General features: G+C 49.8%; 1 protein-coding gene across 1 annotated transcript; it reads left to right on the top strand.

Moving 5' to 3' along the window:
- Nucleotides 1-8,694: 8,694 nt before the first annotated feature.
- RIPPLY3 (ripply transcriptional repressor 3) lies at nucleotides 8,695-16,132 on the top strand. Its single transcript, XM_037127181.2, has 4 exons — nucleotides 8,695-8,813; nucleotides 9,905-9,971; nucleotides 12,383-12,450; nucleotides 15,319-16,132. The coding sequence occupies exons 1-4, from the start codon at nucleotides 8,710-8,712 to the stop codon at nucleotides 15,587-15,589; spliced, it is 510 nt and encodes a 169-aa protein (XP_036983076.2). The 5' UTR covers nucleotides 8,695-8,709; the 3' UTR covers nucleotides 15,590-16,132.
- Nucleotides 16,133-17,183: the final 1,051 nt, after the last annotated feature.

Raw genomic sequence — 17,183 nt, 5'->3', positions numbered from 1 at the left:
TATTGTTCCAGGCAAGGGGGAGATGAAAGGAAGAAAGCCCACCTGTTGTTCCAGGCAGACCTTTCTACGAGCTGGTTCTCAGGTGAGTCGGCCTAGCCAGCCAAGAGCCGATGCCCAGGTGCCGGCAGAAAACCAAGGTCCTTGTTGCTAGAGCACCTTGATAGTGTCAGTGAGCAAGATGATGTCCTTCCCGGGACCAGCACAGTTCTCACCACGGCTCATGACCAGTCGCTGTGCCACGGCAGGAGCCGATACCCCAGGGCCCTCAGAGAGCTCTTTAGATCAGCAGAGTGGCCTTGAACAAACTGGTCATTCTGGGGCAGACCTCACAGATTCCTGGTATCTGCCGTTACCCCTCACTATAGCCACTTCCACGGGCTCTAATTCATAAGCTCCAGCAGCGCCCCTTGCTTCTCTCTTACTTCAGAATGACTTTTCTTATAAAAAAACAACCTTACTTTTGGCAAAAACAAGTGGATTTGGAATCCCGTGAAACCACACACAGGACCTGTGCTTCTGATGGACCAGCCATGCATTAGTGGTTCCCAGCCCCCCCCACCCCCTTGCTTTCAGTTAGTTTGCTGGAGTGGCTCCCAGAACTGGAGAAACCCTTACTTACTCTCCCACTGGGTGTTCACAAAAGGCTACGGCTCAGGAACAGCCCGACGGAAGAGACGTGGAGGACCAGGTGCAGGAAGGGTGCGGGGCTGCCATGTCCTCTCTGGGTGCGCCCGTCTCCCCAAATCTCCACCCAACCTCAATGCTCTCTGAACCCCGTTCACGTAAGTTCCTACGGAGGTGTTGTTATGTGGCCATGATTGATCAAATCGCTGGCCATCAGCAGCTGACTCAACCTTCGGTCCGTCCCCTCTCCCTGGTCAGTGCGACCACCGCCATGTGGTTGGTTCCCCAGGCAAGTAGCCCCCAACCTTTGGTGCTCTCCAAAAGTCACCGCATTGACATAAACCCAGGTGTGGTTGAAAGGAGTTTGTGACAAATATTAAGATACCTTATCGCTCATCACTTAGGGAATTCTGAGAGTTTCAGAGACTCTGTGTCAGAAACAGGGACAGAGACCGAAACTACAGTGAATCCCAGTATCACGAAGTATGGCGGTGTCCGTGGGGCGGAGCAAAGCAGAGGCACCGAGCCGGTGAGGTCAGGGAGCGGGACTGAAGTCCAGGCAGCACGCGGCCAGGGCAGGTACAGGGACGTCAGAGAGGACTGGGGCCCGGGGTCAGAGGGTCCGCCCAGGTTGCAATCATGCCAACAGAAAAATAAGCACCCAGGTCGAGTCAGCTCATCTCATGGAGCTGTACAATGACCTCAGGTCACATCCTGGGGGACAGAGCCCCGTCTCCATGTGCACCCATAGGTGCACCGCACCAGTCCTTGGGGAGACAATCTCTCAACCACGTGCCTGAGCTTTTTCCGACTGGGGACAGCAATGGCCTGACGCCTGTCCCAGGTGTGCATCTCGTCCCACCGGTCGGAGCTGACTAGTGGACACCACTCGGAAGGTTGCAGGCCCTGAGTTAACAGCTACACCCAGTCTTTGGGTGCCCTCTTTTTTCCCCAATATTTTATTTATTTATTTTTAGAGAGGGGGGAAGCATCAGTGTGCGGTTGCCTCTCGAGTGCCCCGTACTGGGGACCTGGCCTGCAACCCAGGCATGTGCCCTGACTGGGAATCAAACCAGCGACCCTTTGGTTCACAGGCTGGCACTCAGTCCACTGAGCCACAGCAGCCAGGGCTCACTGTTTTTTGTTGTTTTTTTTTAATTAATTATATTGGAGCGACATTGGGCCGCACAGGTTTCAGGTGCACAATTCTGTGGTGCGTGATCTGTATATGGCACTGCCGCCACTCCTGGCCCCTTCCTCTTCGTCACAGAGCCTGAGCCGTAAACCGGCAGGTTTACCCATTTTTATTTCAAAGGCCAGGAAAAAAACTATTGCACATTTGCAGGTGCTGCAGGATTGTCCTGCTTTTTCTTCTCGTGTTCTCCATTCATTTCCTTGCTCCATTAAAATACATAAACACCAAAAAAGTGTTTTCACTCTCAACACCATAAAAATGCCGAGAGGCTGATGAAACAGCAGCGGTCTGAGTGTCAGCCCATGGGGGGAAGCAGAGTGACAGCATGGCCTGCAGCCCGGACGCCTTCATTGGACACTAATCAGAATGGTATGAGTCCTGTCACCATGACACAGTCACCTTCCTCACACGACAATGTTCATAAATAAGGGTGGCGTCCTGGAAGGCCAGCATGGCTGTAAGGTGAGACCGAGTCTGACAGGCGACCGCCGGTGACCAGAGCTCTGTCTTCTATGTGGGTGCAGAAGAGACTTTGCTCTCCCCTCAAGGCACTTCTGGCCGGTCTGATGAGGCAGTGGACTCCAGACGGATTAGCAGGAGAAAGTGACCCAGTTTAATCACATGCATGGATGGGAGCCCCACATGCATTATAGTCTCAGAGGCTCTGCACGCCCCGAGGCCTGGAAACAGAAAAGGAGCCAGGGGTCTAAGTCGCCGGGAGCTGCGGGAGCGAGGTCAGCTGCCCTGGGGGCTATAGAGCGTCACTGAGGGCATTTGGTAAATAAAAGCTTGCCCTCCTCCCCGGTAGATCAGAAGATGTTCTCTTGTGATCTCTTATGGGCGAGACCCCTAATTCGAGTTCTCCTAGGTGGTTAAAGGAGGGGCAGCAAGTTCTCTTGCGCCTGCAGCTGAAGTTTCCTACAGCTCAGAGCAATCTGCATACCACTGAGGCACACAGTGGGGGCACTTGTTCTGAGCCCCCACCTTGCATACTTGCTAAACCCCCCCCCCCCCCCATTCTGGAGTGAGCCTGCCCTGACTTTCCGGGCAACTTCAAAGTAGTGATTTAACTTCCTCCTGAGTTGACTTCCCCACCTCCAAAATATGGGTACTACTACTCTCTCCCTTATACGTCGTGAGGACCAAGTGAATGATGTCTACAAACCATAGTGCCTGGCGGACAGTGAGTATTCGCCACGGTTATTGTTGTTGCATCAGCCATTATTGCTGCAGTAGGCAAATCATCTGAGAGCTCCTGTGATCTGGTCTGTGAAGAAGAGCAGCCAGCTCTGGATCTGGGCTTCTGGCTCCTCCGTGGCCTGGCCTCCCCGGCCCCCGCCAGCCCTGCCCAAGGCCAGACAATCTGAAACTAGTAGGTGTTGCTTTGCTCTCCTGTAGGCGCAGCTGGAGCCCCACCGCCGCGGTGAACTCAGGGACCAGTTTGGATATGGGGGAGGGTATTCATTTCCTGGGGCTGCTGGGACCCCTTAGCACATCCGGGTGGTGTAAAATAGTGGAAAGTCAGCCTGCACAGCTCTGGAGGCCAGAGGTCTGAAGTCAAGGGTCTGAAGGGCTCTTTCCTCCTGGAGGCTGCGCGGCCTCTCTCCCAGCTGCGGCTGGCAGCCGGGACCCACCGGTTCCCTGGCTGGTGGACACATGACTCCCGTCCCTGCCTCGGTGTCCACATCCCCTTCTTCTCCACATGTCTGTGTCTCAGATCACCCGCTGCTTTTCTCTTATGAAGACACCTGCCATTGATTTTGGCAACTTTGGGAACAGATGGTACTCCTCGTGGGGAAAAATAAAAGGCACCTGTCCGTGGACTTGCAGTGTGCTCTCAGTCCAGAATGACCTCCGCTCAAGCTCCTTAACGACATCAGCAAAGCCCCATTTTCTGAGTAAGGTCACATCCATAGGTTCTGAGGCTTAGGGCTGGGACATACCTTTTGGGGGGCTACTATTCAACCAAACGGGGGGGACACCGTCCTGCTGGCTGTGGGGACAGCCGCAGCCAGACCCCGCTTGGGCCGTATGCAGGTGGGACACCCTGCTTCCCACATTCTCTCATGTGGGGTGTCAAGCCAGAGTCCCTAATGAAACTGGACAACGGCAAAGCACTTTCTCTCCTGAGGCTTTCGTGAGCGCAGCTACGCACCCCCCCACCGACACCTACCAGGCCCCCCTCGTGTTGGCTGGTCCTCTGGGCGCCCAGACACAGCAGCGAACAAAGCAGACAGAAGCCCTGCCCCATGCAGCAGACGCCCTAGTCTGCTAGGAGGGCCAGACAATGGGTATCGTGAGTGGGTACAAACAGAGTATGTTTTATGTGACAGGTGCTGTGGAGACAAATTGGAAAGGAAGGAGGCGGTGCGTGTGTGTCAGAGAGACTTCAAACAGGTGTCCAGGGAAGGCGTCATCCTCGGGGACACTGGAGTAAAGGCTTGAAGGCAGGGAGGGAGACCCATGAAGATGTCTGGAAGGACCGGGTTTTAGGCAGAGGCCCTGAAAGGCAAGTACGTCTGGCTGTTTCTGGTCCACAAAGGGTCCAGGGACCCTAGGAGAGGGTGGACGGAGGAGCACGCAGAGGGTGAGATCAGTGGGGGAGGGGAAGGGACGATCAGGGAGGGCCTCACAGCCATTGCCGTGGCCTTGGCTCAGCAGAGAAAGGGCACGGCATGGTTCCGGGGTCCAGACCTCAGCTACCACGTGCTGAAGCTACAGAGCTCTGGGGTCGCAGGGAGAAGCTTGGTTAGAAACCATTTCCTCCTCTTTCACTCCTTGAATACAATGTCATGTGGAAAGTTTTTTCTTTCAAAAGCGAACTCAACCCTTAAAATAATTGTCCAAAACCAAATACATTTAATCCAGCAATTTGACTTCTGAGTATATACCCCAAAGAACTGAGAGCAGAGACTCCTACAAATGCTACCGTAACAGCACTATTCACAGTAGCCAAAAGGTGGGAGCAATCCTAGCGTCCTTCATCAGGTGGATGGGTAGACTAAATGGTAGAGCGGAATGTTACTCGGTTTTGGAAAGGAAGGAGATTCCAACACATGCCACATCATGAATGAACCTTGAGGCCATTATGGTGAATAAAATTAACCCGTCACAAAAAGATGAATACTGTACAATTCCACCCACAATGAGGTCCCCAGAATAATCAAACTTATACAACAGGGAGTAGAACAAAAGGCGACCAGGGGCAGAGAGAGGGAGAGATGGCTGTTAATGTTTGATCAGTACAGTTGCAGTTTAGAAGATAAAAAAGTTCCGGAGACCGATATAGTACAACATGAACGCACTTACTGCCACTGGCCTGTATACTTCAAAATACCTTAAATTGGTTAAAAGGGAAATTTTATGTTTGTGTCTTACCACAATTTTTAAAAAATAAAAACAAACTCCTAAAAAACCCAAATACCAAATATATCTTATTCCTATGGATCAAGCACAACTTCTTTTTTGTCCCTAAAAAATATTTTAACACGTAACAATATCAACAGCAGTGAAAACATCTGACAGCTTCTAAATCAGCATCCAGAGCTGCAGAGGACTTGGAGGAGCGGACAACAGGAAGCAGGGTCCGCTGAAGCAGAAGAAAAGGAAATGGTCTTCCCCGCTTGTCTTCCACACTGTTTATGTAAAAATATTCTGCCCTCTGAGATGTTTTGACTCTGGTATCCTCCTCCTGGGGAAGCCGGAAACCCTGAGAGTTAACGTCTTTACTCTTTGTTTCTAAGCAACGATGGAAAGTCAGCATGAGAAAAAAGAATTTTAATTAAAGAGAGCACAGCAAGAAATAGAACCTCAATTTTATCTGTTTGCCACATCACCTCCCAGGCAGGAATGCACACACTTGAAGTTATGCGTCTTTCCCAGTTTGTAAACCATGGGCCGAGTTAAAAGTTCCCTAAGATTTCTACACCCTTTTCCAAATTACTGCCTCTCATAAAGATCTCCCTTGAACCCCCAAGAGTTTAAGTTTGAGAAGTAATTATAACACAAAAGTCCACTGAATTCCCAATTATCTCATTAGTAGTGCATTTCTTTGACTGTATTTTAATTATCCTAACTGCAGCAACAACTCTGAAAAAAAAACCCACAATCCCTTTATTCTATATTACCAATGAATTTATTTTTCATTAGATTCATGTTCAAAACCATGCATAGTTGATGATCATAACGATGGAGTTAAACTATAACTCCTTGAGGGTAGAGCAGCTATGTAAACTATTTGGAACTCTTAAGAAAACTTGCCTCTTTTCTCATTTATTCACGTCTTTGATATTTATTGATATTAGTATGAGATCATTGATATTTATTTTACACTTTGAGTTATAATTCCATACTAGTTTATTTTGTTGTTCAAAGTGTCCCAGCTTCGGCCATTATGGCCTTAACGTGTTCTTGGCAGAAGAAAACAAAGCAAAGTCAAAAAAAGGCAGAACGGAGTGTGCGGTTGCCGTGTAGGGTTCTCTCCCCCTTTAAAGTTATTTTGAGTGACATCCAGTTTCTTTCCAGTCTGCAAAGCCCGTGGAAACCAAAGGGATATCAGTGCTAGCTCTCTGACCAGATGGGGGCTTTATTTACCGTGTCCGAACCCTGCTTTCTTAGTTGGTAAAATGAAGATAATGCCTATTGGAGCCCTGGCCGGTGTGGCTCAGTGGATTGAGCACAGGCTGAGAACCAAAGGGTCCCAGGTTCCCAGCCAGGGCACATGACCGGGTTGCAGGCCAAGTCCCCCAGTGGGGGCCACATGAGAGGCAACCACACATTGATGTTTCTCTCCCTTTCTCCCTCCCTCTCTCTCTCTCTCTAAAAGTAAATAAAATAAAATAAAGAAGATAATGCCTATTTGCAGGGCCAAAGTCAGGATAACGTGGATGATTTATGATATTCAGATGTGCTCCACAAAGGGACAGATGAGTGTAGGGATATGAAGCGTCTAGAACAGCCTGGGAGAGAGACGGAGAGCAGGGTGCGGGCTGCGGGGGGGGGGGGAGGGGGAGGGGGTGGGGAGTGAGAGCTTGATGGGGGCGGGTGTCAAAACTTCTGGACGGTGATGTTGTGGCAAAATAATGCAGGTATTTTACCACAATAAAAAAGAAATATGCTTATCGTTGAACATTTAGAAAACATTTTTTGCTTTAAATCCTTTGTAATTCCAGTACTCAGTGGCCACTGTCTTGACCAGGTCCCCTCTGCAGACGGTTTGGACCCTATCGTACAATTTTGTCCTTTTAAAGCCCTCTCATGCACCTTCTCCCAGGCTGCTCAAAACTCAGTAAACATTTTTATTAGCCGCGTAATATTCCGCCATTGCATATTTAATCACTGCTATGCTGTTAGAGGGATTTTTCAGCATTATAAATAACACTGCAATGAACGCCTTTCCGTGATCGCCTGCATATCGTTCCTATTTGAAAGTACACCTTTTGGGGTTCATTTTTTAGTATAACAGGGAAGTAGAATTGCTGGGTCAGGAGGTGACCATTTTCAAGGCACATGATAGAAGTTGTCACACCTTCTCAGCAAGGCGTGCTGATGACGTCACCAGCGACCTGGAAGACACTCAGTTGTAGGCACGCAGACCTGGTTGCCCACACTCGCTGTATAAAATCTCTCCCTCAGTAAATGCGGTATCTCACTGTCCCAGTGATGTCTCTCAGTGTCCCTTGCCTGTCCCCACCCCTCAGTTATATTTAATGTGTTTTTGAATCATTGTGTAAAACTTTGCGTAAAAACTAGGTTGTTAACCCCCCCTTTGCCTTTAAATTAGTTTTAATTATTGTCGAAATCTGCTGCCCTTCAAGGAAACAGTGGAAACATTTTAATTTTTGAAGTTCTTTGATTTAGAGACCGCGGAGTCGGTGGGGCGCGGAGCCGCTCGGAGCGCAGCCGGGAGGCCGGCCCGCAGCCTTCCGCGTCCTCGGCGCCGCGCTACTGACCCTCCGGCGCTGCGCCCACCCTGACGCCGCGCTCCGACCCGCTAAGCGAGTCCTGCAGGGACTGGGAAGTGTCCCTGGCCACCCTCTAAGCTGGGCGGGGCTCCAACCCGAGGACAATCCCAGCCCCTTGAAAAGCCACATTCTTTCCCAAGACGCCCACGGGTGGGGAGGGTGCTCTGCTCATCTCTCTTTCCTCTCCACGACCCTCCACCCGGTCGGGCATCGCCATCGGGAACGTCCCGGGCTCCCGCTGTTCACACTGAAGGCAGGGCGGGTCCGCGAGGTCTCAAGGCTTCTGCAGCCACTCTCGAAACCCCGAGACGGCTCTAAAGTAGTGGACGTGGGTTCCCCTAAATCTGGGGACCAAGATGCCCACGCAGGAACCAGAATCCCGAGGACTGCGGAAAACCCCAAAGGGGTGGGAAGGATCCGCGGACCCTCCAATCTCACACTCCGCAGGGCAGGCCCCTCTGCCCACAACCCACGAAGCAGGGCCCTCCACGGAAACGCCCACGGCCCCGACCCCCAGGTGTCCTCCTTCCCGGGCTTCGCGAGTCACTTCCCACCATCCCTTCCACCAACTTCCTCGTCACTGCCCCTGGCGACCCTCCCGGGGTTTCCTTTGTCCCCTCCCCACCGTTGCTCCCGGCTTCCCCAGTCCCCTCCTTGGGAGCCACCACTCCACCCCAGTCTCGCCGCCGCTCACCCTCCTGGAGCGGACCTTCTTTTCCCCTCCTCCTCTACGACCTCCCCTGTCCCCTCCCGGAGCATCTGCCGTGCCCTTCCCGCCCCCTCCGGTTTTCCATGTCCCCTCCCCTCCCCGCCCCCGTTTTTAAACCTGGCGCGGAGCGCGCGGGTAGGTGAGCGCCCTCGCCCGAGCGCTTACAGTCGCCACTGAGTCCCCGGCGCAGCAGGAGGGGCGCAGGCACCGCGTGCACCATGAGACCAGAGACAGCGGCTGGAGCCCGGGAGGCGCGGGGTCGCGTCTGTCATTGCCCCGCGGAAGGTGCCCAGAGGTCACCGCCGCCGCGCGAGCCCGAGAGGTGAGGGTGACCCTGCGGCCCGGGTGGGCGCGTCGAGAGGCGCGTGGCGCCTGGTGCTGGGAGCGGGATGCCAGGGCGCTGAGTCCCCGAATCGCCCCGCGACGCAGGGCAAGTTCCTTGGCCAGCGACAGGGACGCAGAGTTGTCTTGGTTCCACAGCGGCGGAGGTCCCGGAGGTTTCCGCAAGGAAATGGGCCAACGCTTCTTCCGTTAATCTGAAATTCACCCGGCGGGGAACATTGCTGGTCTCCGGGCCTCTCAACGAGCCTTGCAGGGGGATCCCTTCACGCCGACCGTCAGTTTTAGGGACAGTCTTTGCGCCGTTTGAGCCTCAGCGACCGCTGCTCCTTTTCAAAGTAGTCAAGGTTAGGAAATCATATAGGCCGGGAAGTGTGGAAGGGGCCGGTTGGCCAGGCAGCCGGAGAGGAGAAATCGAGTCTCCCTTTGTGCGTTGTACCCAATAGGACTCTGTAGAATCATCTCCGGGGGTCAAGATCCTTCATAACTGAGGCGGTGTTGTTGGAATTAATGAGCGACAAAGTAGCCAGTCATGGGAGGGAATCTGAATTGAAGAGTCCAGCCAGGCAGGGAGAGAAATTCCTCAACTAATGTGTCCCCTGATAATTGTATCAGACTTGGGACTTCTCAAAGACCCATGAAGGCAGAGAACTGGGAATGTGGCAGGCTGGAAAAACTCACATGGCACTGTGTATCCACAGACTGGGGACTTGAGGGGACACTGGGATGTGCAGTGACTCTTAGGTTTTTTTTTTAATATTTTATTTATTTTCAGAGAGGAGAAGGGAGGGAGGAAGGAAGAGAGAGAGAGAGAAACATCAATGTGTGGTTTCCTCTGGCGCGCCCCCTACTGGGACCTGCCCTGCAACCCAGGCACGTGCCCTGACTGAGAATCAAACCTGCCACCCTTCGGTTCGAAGGCGGGCACTCAATCCGTTGAGCCACACCAGCCAGGGCCCCAGTGTCTCCTTTTTCAGGCACACAGTAGAAACGATAAGAATGATAACTCTTATGGCATAATTTTGAAAGACATCAGAGGATGCTGGGGTTCACTCCTGGTCCCTGCCATTCCAGGCCTACACCCTGGAGACCTTGGCTCCTGACACCCCGAGATGCTGAGCGGACCAGAACTGGAAGCCAGGTAAGGTGAAGTGTGGGCGTCGTAGGTATCCACCGGTTCAGTCAGAAAATAGCACCGTCTCTGAAATGAAGGGACCGTGAAAAGCCCCGCGCCCGGCCCTGCCTTGGTCATCTAAGGCAGAAGTGGTCTGCACTGAGAGCCCGGAGAGTGGTGTCCGCCAGAACTGAGGCACAGGAGACTGGGCTCCTGCTTGCGTCTCCTTTCTTGAAAAGCAAAGCCACTCCAGCATAGCTGTTTCACGGGCATTAGAAGCGATTTCTTCTATGTTGGGGGCTTTTTTCCCCCTCACTTCTTGCAAACCAGCAGGTAGAATTAGAAGGAGAAGGCTGCCTGGGTCCCCTGGCCTCAGGAGAATGACGTGCGTGTCATCAGCACTGGGCAGGTGCCACAGTGTAAATGAGGGCAGAGGCCAGTCTGGGTGCCCAGAAGACGTGGGGAAAAGGCCGCTCCCGCTGTCTGGCTCTTCCTGAAGCACTTTCGACCCTGTCTGCAAGCACCGCTGGGGTAACTCACACTGGCTGAGCAAATACACTCCAGTGGAGGGCTTCGTGGGCAAAGATTAATGGCCACCACTATTTTGTGTCCTGTGGTGGTAACTAAATTGCTTTATACTTGTTGAAGTGACGACTTGCTTTCATGGAATTTACCTTTCCTTGGTAAATTTTAAAATATAAATGGATGGCTCTTCTTTTAAAATGCTAAAGTTAATTGGACCAGTAAGGACCATGTATTTAATTTACATAACACATGTGGCTTGTGGCTTGTGGCATTTATTTGTAATACGATAAATTCAGGTGCAGGAAAACAGATTTAGATACTTTTTTAAAGTCATGTGAATAATTAAAAAAATTACATTTTGCATTTAAATTACATTTAAAAATTACATAACATTATTCACACTGATTTAAAGTTTTAATTCAGTTACTATTATTTAAAGAATGAATCAAGTAAATATCAAATTAATAAGAAATATGATTTTGTAGCCCAAATTATTAAATTCATGCAATGTCTAAACAATGAAAATAATTGCTTCTTTTGCATTCAAATATAAGTTCTTAAACTTAAGACTTAAAAAAAGATTTTATTTATTTATTTTTAGAGAGGGGAAGGGAGGGAGAAAAACCCTCAGTGTGTGGTTGCTTCTTGCACACCCTCTGCTGGGGACCTGTCCAGAAACCCCGGCACATGCCCTAACTGTGAATCGAACCCATGACCCTTTGGTTTGCAGTCTGGTGCTCAATCCATAGAGCCACACCAGCCAGGGTCATAAGATGTGTTTTAATTTTTATCTTATTGTTTATGGTATTTCAGTTGTCCCCTCTTTTTCTCTTTGCCCACCTTCACCCAGCTTAAACATAAGACTTACAAGGCCCTTGGAAGAGAGAGTATATATACAATTGTCCTACTTTCTTTTAAATGTTTGTAGAGCCTATCAGTTGCAAGAATGAAAATACTATAGCATACTTCCTCATGTAAGGCAAGAGGGTGGGTTTTTTATCCCTTTTGTGATGAGAAGGCCATTCGTGAGAAAAGTGAAGATTGCAGAAAAAATGTTAAACTGTAGCGACTTTCTAGTTGATTGTCAACATGACACACTGGTTGAAGCAGGTGTGTCCTTGGATTTTTTTTGGGGGGGAGTGGAAATTGGGTGTCTCGTGGGCCTGTAGCGGTCGCTGCCCCACTTCCCCCGAGTGAGAGGCCCTCGGCAAGCAGCGGCCAGCGGGGTACTGCACACGGTCTCGGGGAAACCCAGCCTGGTGAGCGTAGCCCCGAGCCGGGAGGGAACGCTTGCTCAACAGCGCCCTCTCCTGACAAAGAGGAGAATTCCTTAGCTCCGGAGGCCTATTGGGCATTTCCTGAGAAATTTTAAGGGAAGGCTTCAAGGCCTTGACCTGAGTGGAGCCACCCTCACCCACTGGTCCCCCTAAATCCCCTTGGGACCTCTCTCCCTCCCTTCCTGGGGACAGTGAACGACAGCCTAAACCTTTGTTGACCTCCGTTCCATTTCCCTCCTGGCTATTTGCCAGCCCTGCCCAGCAGGCGATTTCCTGGAAGATGTGGTGGCCTGTGTTCTCCTGGCCCCACCCTCCCGTGCTCCAGGCTGCTGGCCCCTTGGCTTGGGCAGAGTCCGAGGCTTGAGTGTCCCTCTCTATTGGATTTAAAACGCGTGGACAAGGGGGCAGACCCACCTGTCCATTTTTGAATCCCTCTCAGTGCCCTGGGCATCCTCGGCAACAGTAAGAGGAAGACAGGCGTACAGAGCTCCGCCCAGGTGTTTAAACCTAAACGGACTCCAAGGTCGCAGCTGCTGCAAACCAGCGCAGGCCACTTAGACTTTGTCTTTATAAATTTCAGGGTGCGACTCCAGAAGCTCCTAGATTGTGTGTGTTTGTGTGTGTTTGTCTTTACAGCCGGAACCTGGGAGTGACCAACAAACCTCTGGATCAAAAGGAGCCTTTGGGTTTCGGCATCCTGTAAGGTAACACAACTTCTCAGGAAGAAATACAGGGTTTCCTCTCACTATAAGCATCAACACACCTTAGCGCCTTCTACTGCATACATTTTCAACAAAGTGCAAAATAATTCAGTATTCCCCAGTGTTACTATTATCCCAAGGAACTTCAGGGACATTTAGTGGGACTTTTTTTTTTCAAGATGATACTGGCAAATATCTTTTTAAAGAACGGTTTTATAGTTCTTCCTGGCTTTCTCCCTTTCCCTACCTCCACTCGATCCTGTCTTGTCCCCTCCCTCCGTCAATCCCCACATCTGTGTCCATGGGTCATGCTTCCGAGGGATTTCTGGAACCCGTCCATTTATTCATTCAGGCCTTGTTTGAGTTGCAAGTTGGAATTGCCCTGACTTTCCTTCATGCCTTTTGTTTAACACCTCTTGTTATATATTGTGTCTTGTGTTAAATTTAGTGGAATAGGAGTTGCCTAAGCATACCTTGGCTGTTCAGTTACATTTCTATTTCCCTCCCAATATGTTAGTGTGTTATCTAGCAGGGGTGTCCAACCTATTGGCATCTCGGGGCCACACTGGAAGAAGAGTTGTCTTGGGCCACACATTAAATACATTGCAACATGTAATCACACACAAACAAATCTCATAATGTCTTAAGTAAATTTATGATTTTGTGTTGGGCCGCATTCGTAGCCATGCTGGGCCGCAGGTTGGACACTCCTGTGAGGAAAGCAGACCTTTGAAGCAGAAGTGCTGCCTGAGCAGGGATGGATGGGTGCTCCCCCAAATGTCCTCCGCTCTTTCTTGGGGGGCTTCTGTACTCCTGGTGGGAGCAAGCCCCTCACTGCTGTTTCCCTCTCACTTCAAGCCTTGGAAGCAGGTGACTTGGGCTGGGGTTTTGTTTTGTTTTATCTGTTTCTCTGTCTCCATCTGCCACTTTCTTCACCAGAATAAAACTAGTCTGTGCTCCAACTTTTCACTGGAGTATCTTTACCCTGCTTATCCTGGCAGGCTGGTCGCCGTCATCAAACCCACGGATACTGATCACTGAAGTGATCTCTGGAGCCCTCAGACTGGTCACAGAGTGACTTTTGGACAAGGGAAGCTTTCCTAGGGTCCTTTCTGTCAGTGGTCTTTAGTCCTCGTGGGATCACCAGGGAAGCTTTAAAAATACGGCCCGTGGGTGGCTCCCCGGGAGGTTCTGAAGCGCTTGTTCTGGTGAAAGGCCTTGGGGCCTGTGTTCTATAGGATCTGCAGGCAATCTGGGATGTGCTTTGGGGTGAGACCCCCCACCCTCTTGTGCCTTCCCCTGCACCACCTGCCAGGGCCTGCCACCCGCAGACACCCTGATCCTGCTCCCCAATTTTAGATTTGGTGAAAATACGGTGACTGGTGAGGCATGCATTGCAAACTAAAAAACGGTTTTATTACAGAAACTTTGAAGCGTATACCAAAGTGGAGAGAATGGGATAGTGAGCCCCCTGTGCCCAGCACCCACCAGCCTTAATAATCATCACCGTTCTTCTGATCTGATCACCTTTGTTGCCCTCTCCCAACTCTTTTTTTTAAATTGTTGGTAGAATATTCTAAAGCAAATTCCAGACATCCTACCGATTCAAATTCACCTGTAAATACAGTAGCCTCCCCTAACCTGTGGCTTCCCTTTCTGAGGTTTCAGTCTACGCAGAGACACACAACTTACAACTTTCGAACTGCACGTCCTTCCATGAGTCATGATGAAATCTCGCCCTTTCCACCTCCCCCCGGGGCGCGTGTGAATCACCCCTTCGTCCGGCGGCTCCAGGCTGCAGACACCACCTGCCCGTTAATCACGCAGTAGCCCTCTGGCAGTCGGATCAGCTATCAGGGTCTCCCTGCTGGTGTTCAAGCGACTCTTACTCTATCCAATAATGGGCCCGAAGCCATAAATTTTATTACAACATGTTGTTTTTTTTGTTTTTTAATTTTTATTTGTAGATTTTAGAGCGAGAAAGGGAGAAAAGAATATGAATTTGTTGTTCCACTTATTTATGCATTCATTGGTTATTTTTTTTTAGGTTTATTTATTTGTTTATTTTTAAAGAAGGGAAGGGAAGGAGAAGGAGAGGGAGAGAAACATCAACTTGTGGTTGCCTCTTGCATGCTCCCCCTACTGGGGACCTCACCTGGCCTATACAACCCAGGCATGTGCCCTGACCGGGAATCAAATCAGCGACCCTTTGGTTTGCAGGCCGGCACTCAGTCCACTGAGCCACACCAGCCAGGGCTTCTTGTTTAAAATATACAGATATATTTATACTATCAAACGGTCCCCAAAGTGGGGTCTTTCTCCTTTTCCCTTCCCCTTTCACTTTCTCCCTCTCTGTTCCTACTGGATGAATGGCCAGGGCTGCCATTTTCTCTTCCAGACAAGCCAGCGACTCACCCCTATAGCTTCTCTAGGGCAACGTCTAGAAAGATTAGCTGCTTCTCTTCCACCCCGGCTTTCAGAGTGAAGTTTGCTCTAGAGCCCAAAGGGCCACAGCATTCCCTGTGCTTGGGGCTTCACCGGAACAGGACTGGGATGGGTGGGGCCTCCTACCCCTCACCTCGGAACTCAGAGTTTCGGTTTCCCCGTGCCTTCACGGAAGCACGCCCTTTTTCCTCCATTGATTTGCTCGCTCAGATCATGGCTCACTGCTGAACTAGTGTGGGACCCCTCCCCAGGCCTCCGCCCCTGCCCGCAGTTGCGTCCCGGTGACGGGATACAAAACGCTGCAAGCAGCGAAGGCAGAATCAGAGGCAGTTTGCCAGTTAGCTGCTTCGAGGGGAAAAGGTCCTCTAGGTGGAGCTGAGAACTGTTTCAAGTTGATTAATGCTGGATTTGTTTCTTAACTGTTAGACTTTATTTACCCATTTCCAAGCGCGAAGAATTCCTGCAGAGCTCTGGAGAGAGAGTGCTGGCCAGTTTCCCGGTGCAAGCCACGATCCACTTCTACGACGACACGTCGGACTCGGAGGACGCAGAGCACGAGGAAGACCCCCGGCTGCCTCCCGGGGGGGCGCAGGGCAGCCCCGGGGCACCGGCCAGAGACCAGCCGGTGCACCGGGGAGGGAGATCTGGAGGACGCGGTGGCTCTCCAGGGGGCGCCGAATGCTCCTCCTCCAAATAGATGGGGTCTCCCAGGCAGGCCTGCCTCAGGCGCCCTCCTGGGGACAACTGTGCCTGGACACTTTGCCTTTGCCCTGGGTGTGCGTGGGGCTCGCAGCTTCCCCTTTTCCCCGGGCCGACTCTTCCTCGGGACACCCCTGCGTAGCGCCGGGAGAGGGTTCCCACGCCAGGGGGAGCTTTTGCGGCAACACGGGTTCTCCGCGGGCTGGGTGGACTTCCACAGCGCGGTCTGCGCGGCCTCTCACTTACCCTGAGGCGCATTTTGTTGCTATTTCTGCTTTTGTGAAAAGAATATTGTGCAAAGGTTGAGGTGGTTGGGTAGTGGCATCCTGAAAAAATTGTTTATGAAAAACAAACAAAACAATAACTGCTGTAAGAAGGACAGAATTAGAAAGGTGGCTGTCGTGTCAGGCCTGTGGCATGAACAGAGAGGAGGGCTCCAACCCTGAGTTGGGGACAACTTGGGGCCTGCTACTTGAATGGAATACCACTTTTCCATCAAGTGTTGATCGTAGAATTATTTTCAGTTTTGGTCATTGGACCAAACGAGCATTTTCCTCAAAGTATTTTACTTTCTTACATGTAGTTGTCTTCATATACACATGTTTTTACTGGAAATAAATATTTTGAAAGAAAAAGAAAGTTTGATAATCACCTTTTTTGTTTAAGACATTTCTAGATTTAATTAGTTCCTACATTAAAGTTTTAAAAAGTTTATTAGAATGTTTATATTTAACCCTTAAATGATATTTATTGTTTTTAAGGATGTAGGGAAAAAGCATAAAAAAGAAAACAAAATGGTCTATAACCTTCATGCTCAAATAATCCATTAATACTTTAAAAATAGGAGGCCCTGGCTGGGGTGGCGCAGTGGATTGAGGGCCAGATTGCAAAGCAAAGGTTTGTGGGTTCAATTCCCAGTTGGGGCACAGGCCTGGGTTGCAGGCCAGGTTCCCGGTGGGGGGGCGCATGAGAGGCAACCACACATTGATGTTTCTCTCCTCTTTTTCTCTCCCCCACCCCCGGTAAAAATAAATAAATAAATAATCTTTTTAAAGATAGGAAGAATACATACGGATATTTTAATAATCCAAATGGTATAGAAAAATCTATACTGCAAAGTAAACGTCACCCTTTCTTGTCCAAAGGTAGCTAACATCAATTATTTTTATTGCTCTACCTTTTTAAAAGATTACCATTTTGGATCTTTTAAACCATTTTTGTTATTTTTGGCTTAACTTTTTTTTAATTGTAAAAATGTTTAATTAACATTTCAGGCAATATATATATATATGTACATATTTTTTTCTCTAGAAAATTCAAATACTTTTAGAAGAATTTTAAAAATTTATGATAAATGATCTAGTTATAGAACATTTATTTTCTCCACGTATCGGGTCATCTGTTTTTTTTTTAAGCATTTTTTAAATTTAATTATTGTTCAAGTACAGTTTTCTGTCTTGTACTCCCATCCCAGCCCCCCCCCCGTGGCTTAACTTTTTAAAAATAGGTTATTTTATTTTATTGTGTCTCTTGCTTGTTTAAGGTACTTTTTTCAAACTTAAAAACAATTTCACCTGAGTTTATTTCAAAAA

This window comes from Artibeus jamaicensis, unplaced genomic scaffold, assembly GCF_021234435.1.
Source record: "Artibeus jamaicensis isolate MK-2021 breed Jamaican fruit bat unplaced genomic scaffold, CSHL_Jam_final scaffold_474, whole genome shotgun sequence".
Classification (NCBI taxonomy): domain Eukaryota; kingdom Metazoa; phylum Chordata; class Mammalia; order Chiroptera; family Phyllostomidae; genus Artibeus; species Artibeus jamaicensis.
The sequence above is the reverse complement of the archived record's forward strand: the minus strand, read 5'-3'. Positions and strand labels throughout refer to the sequence as shown.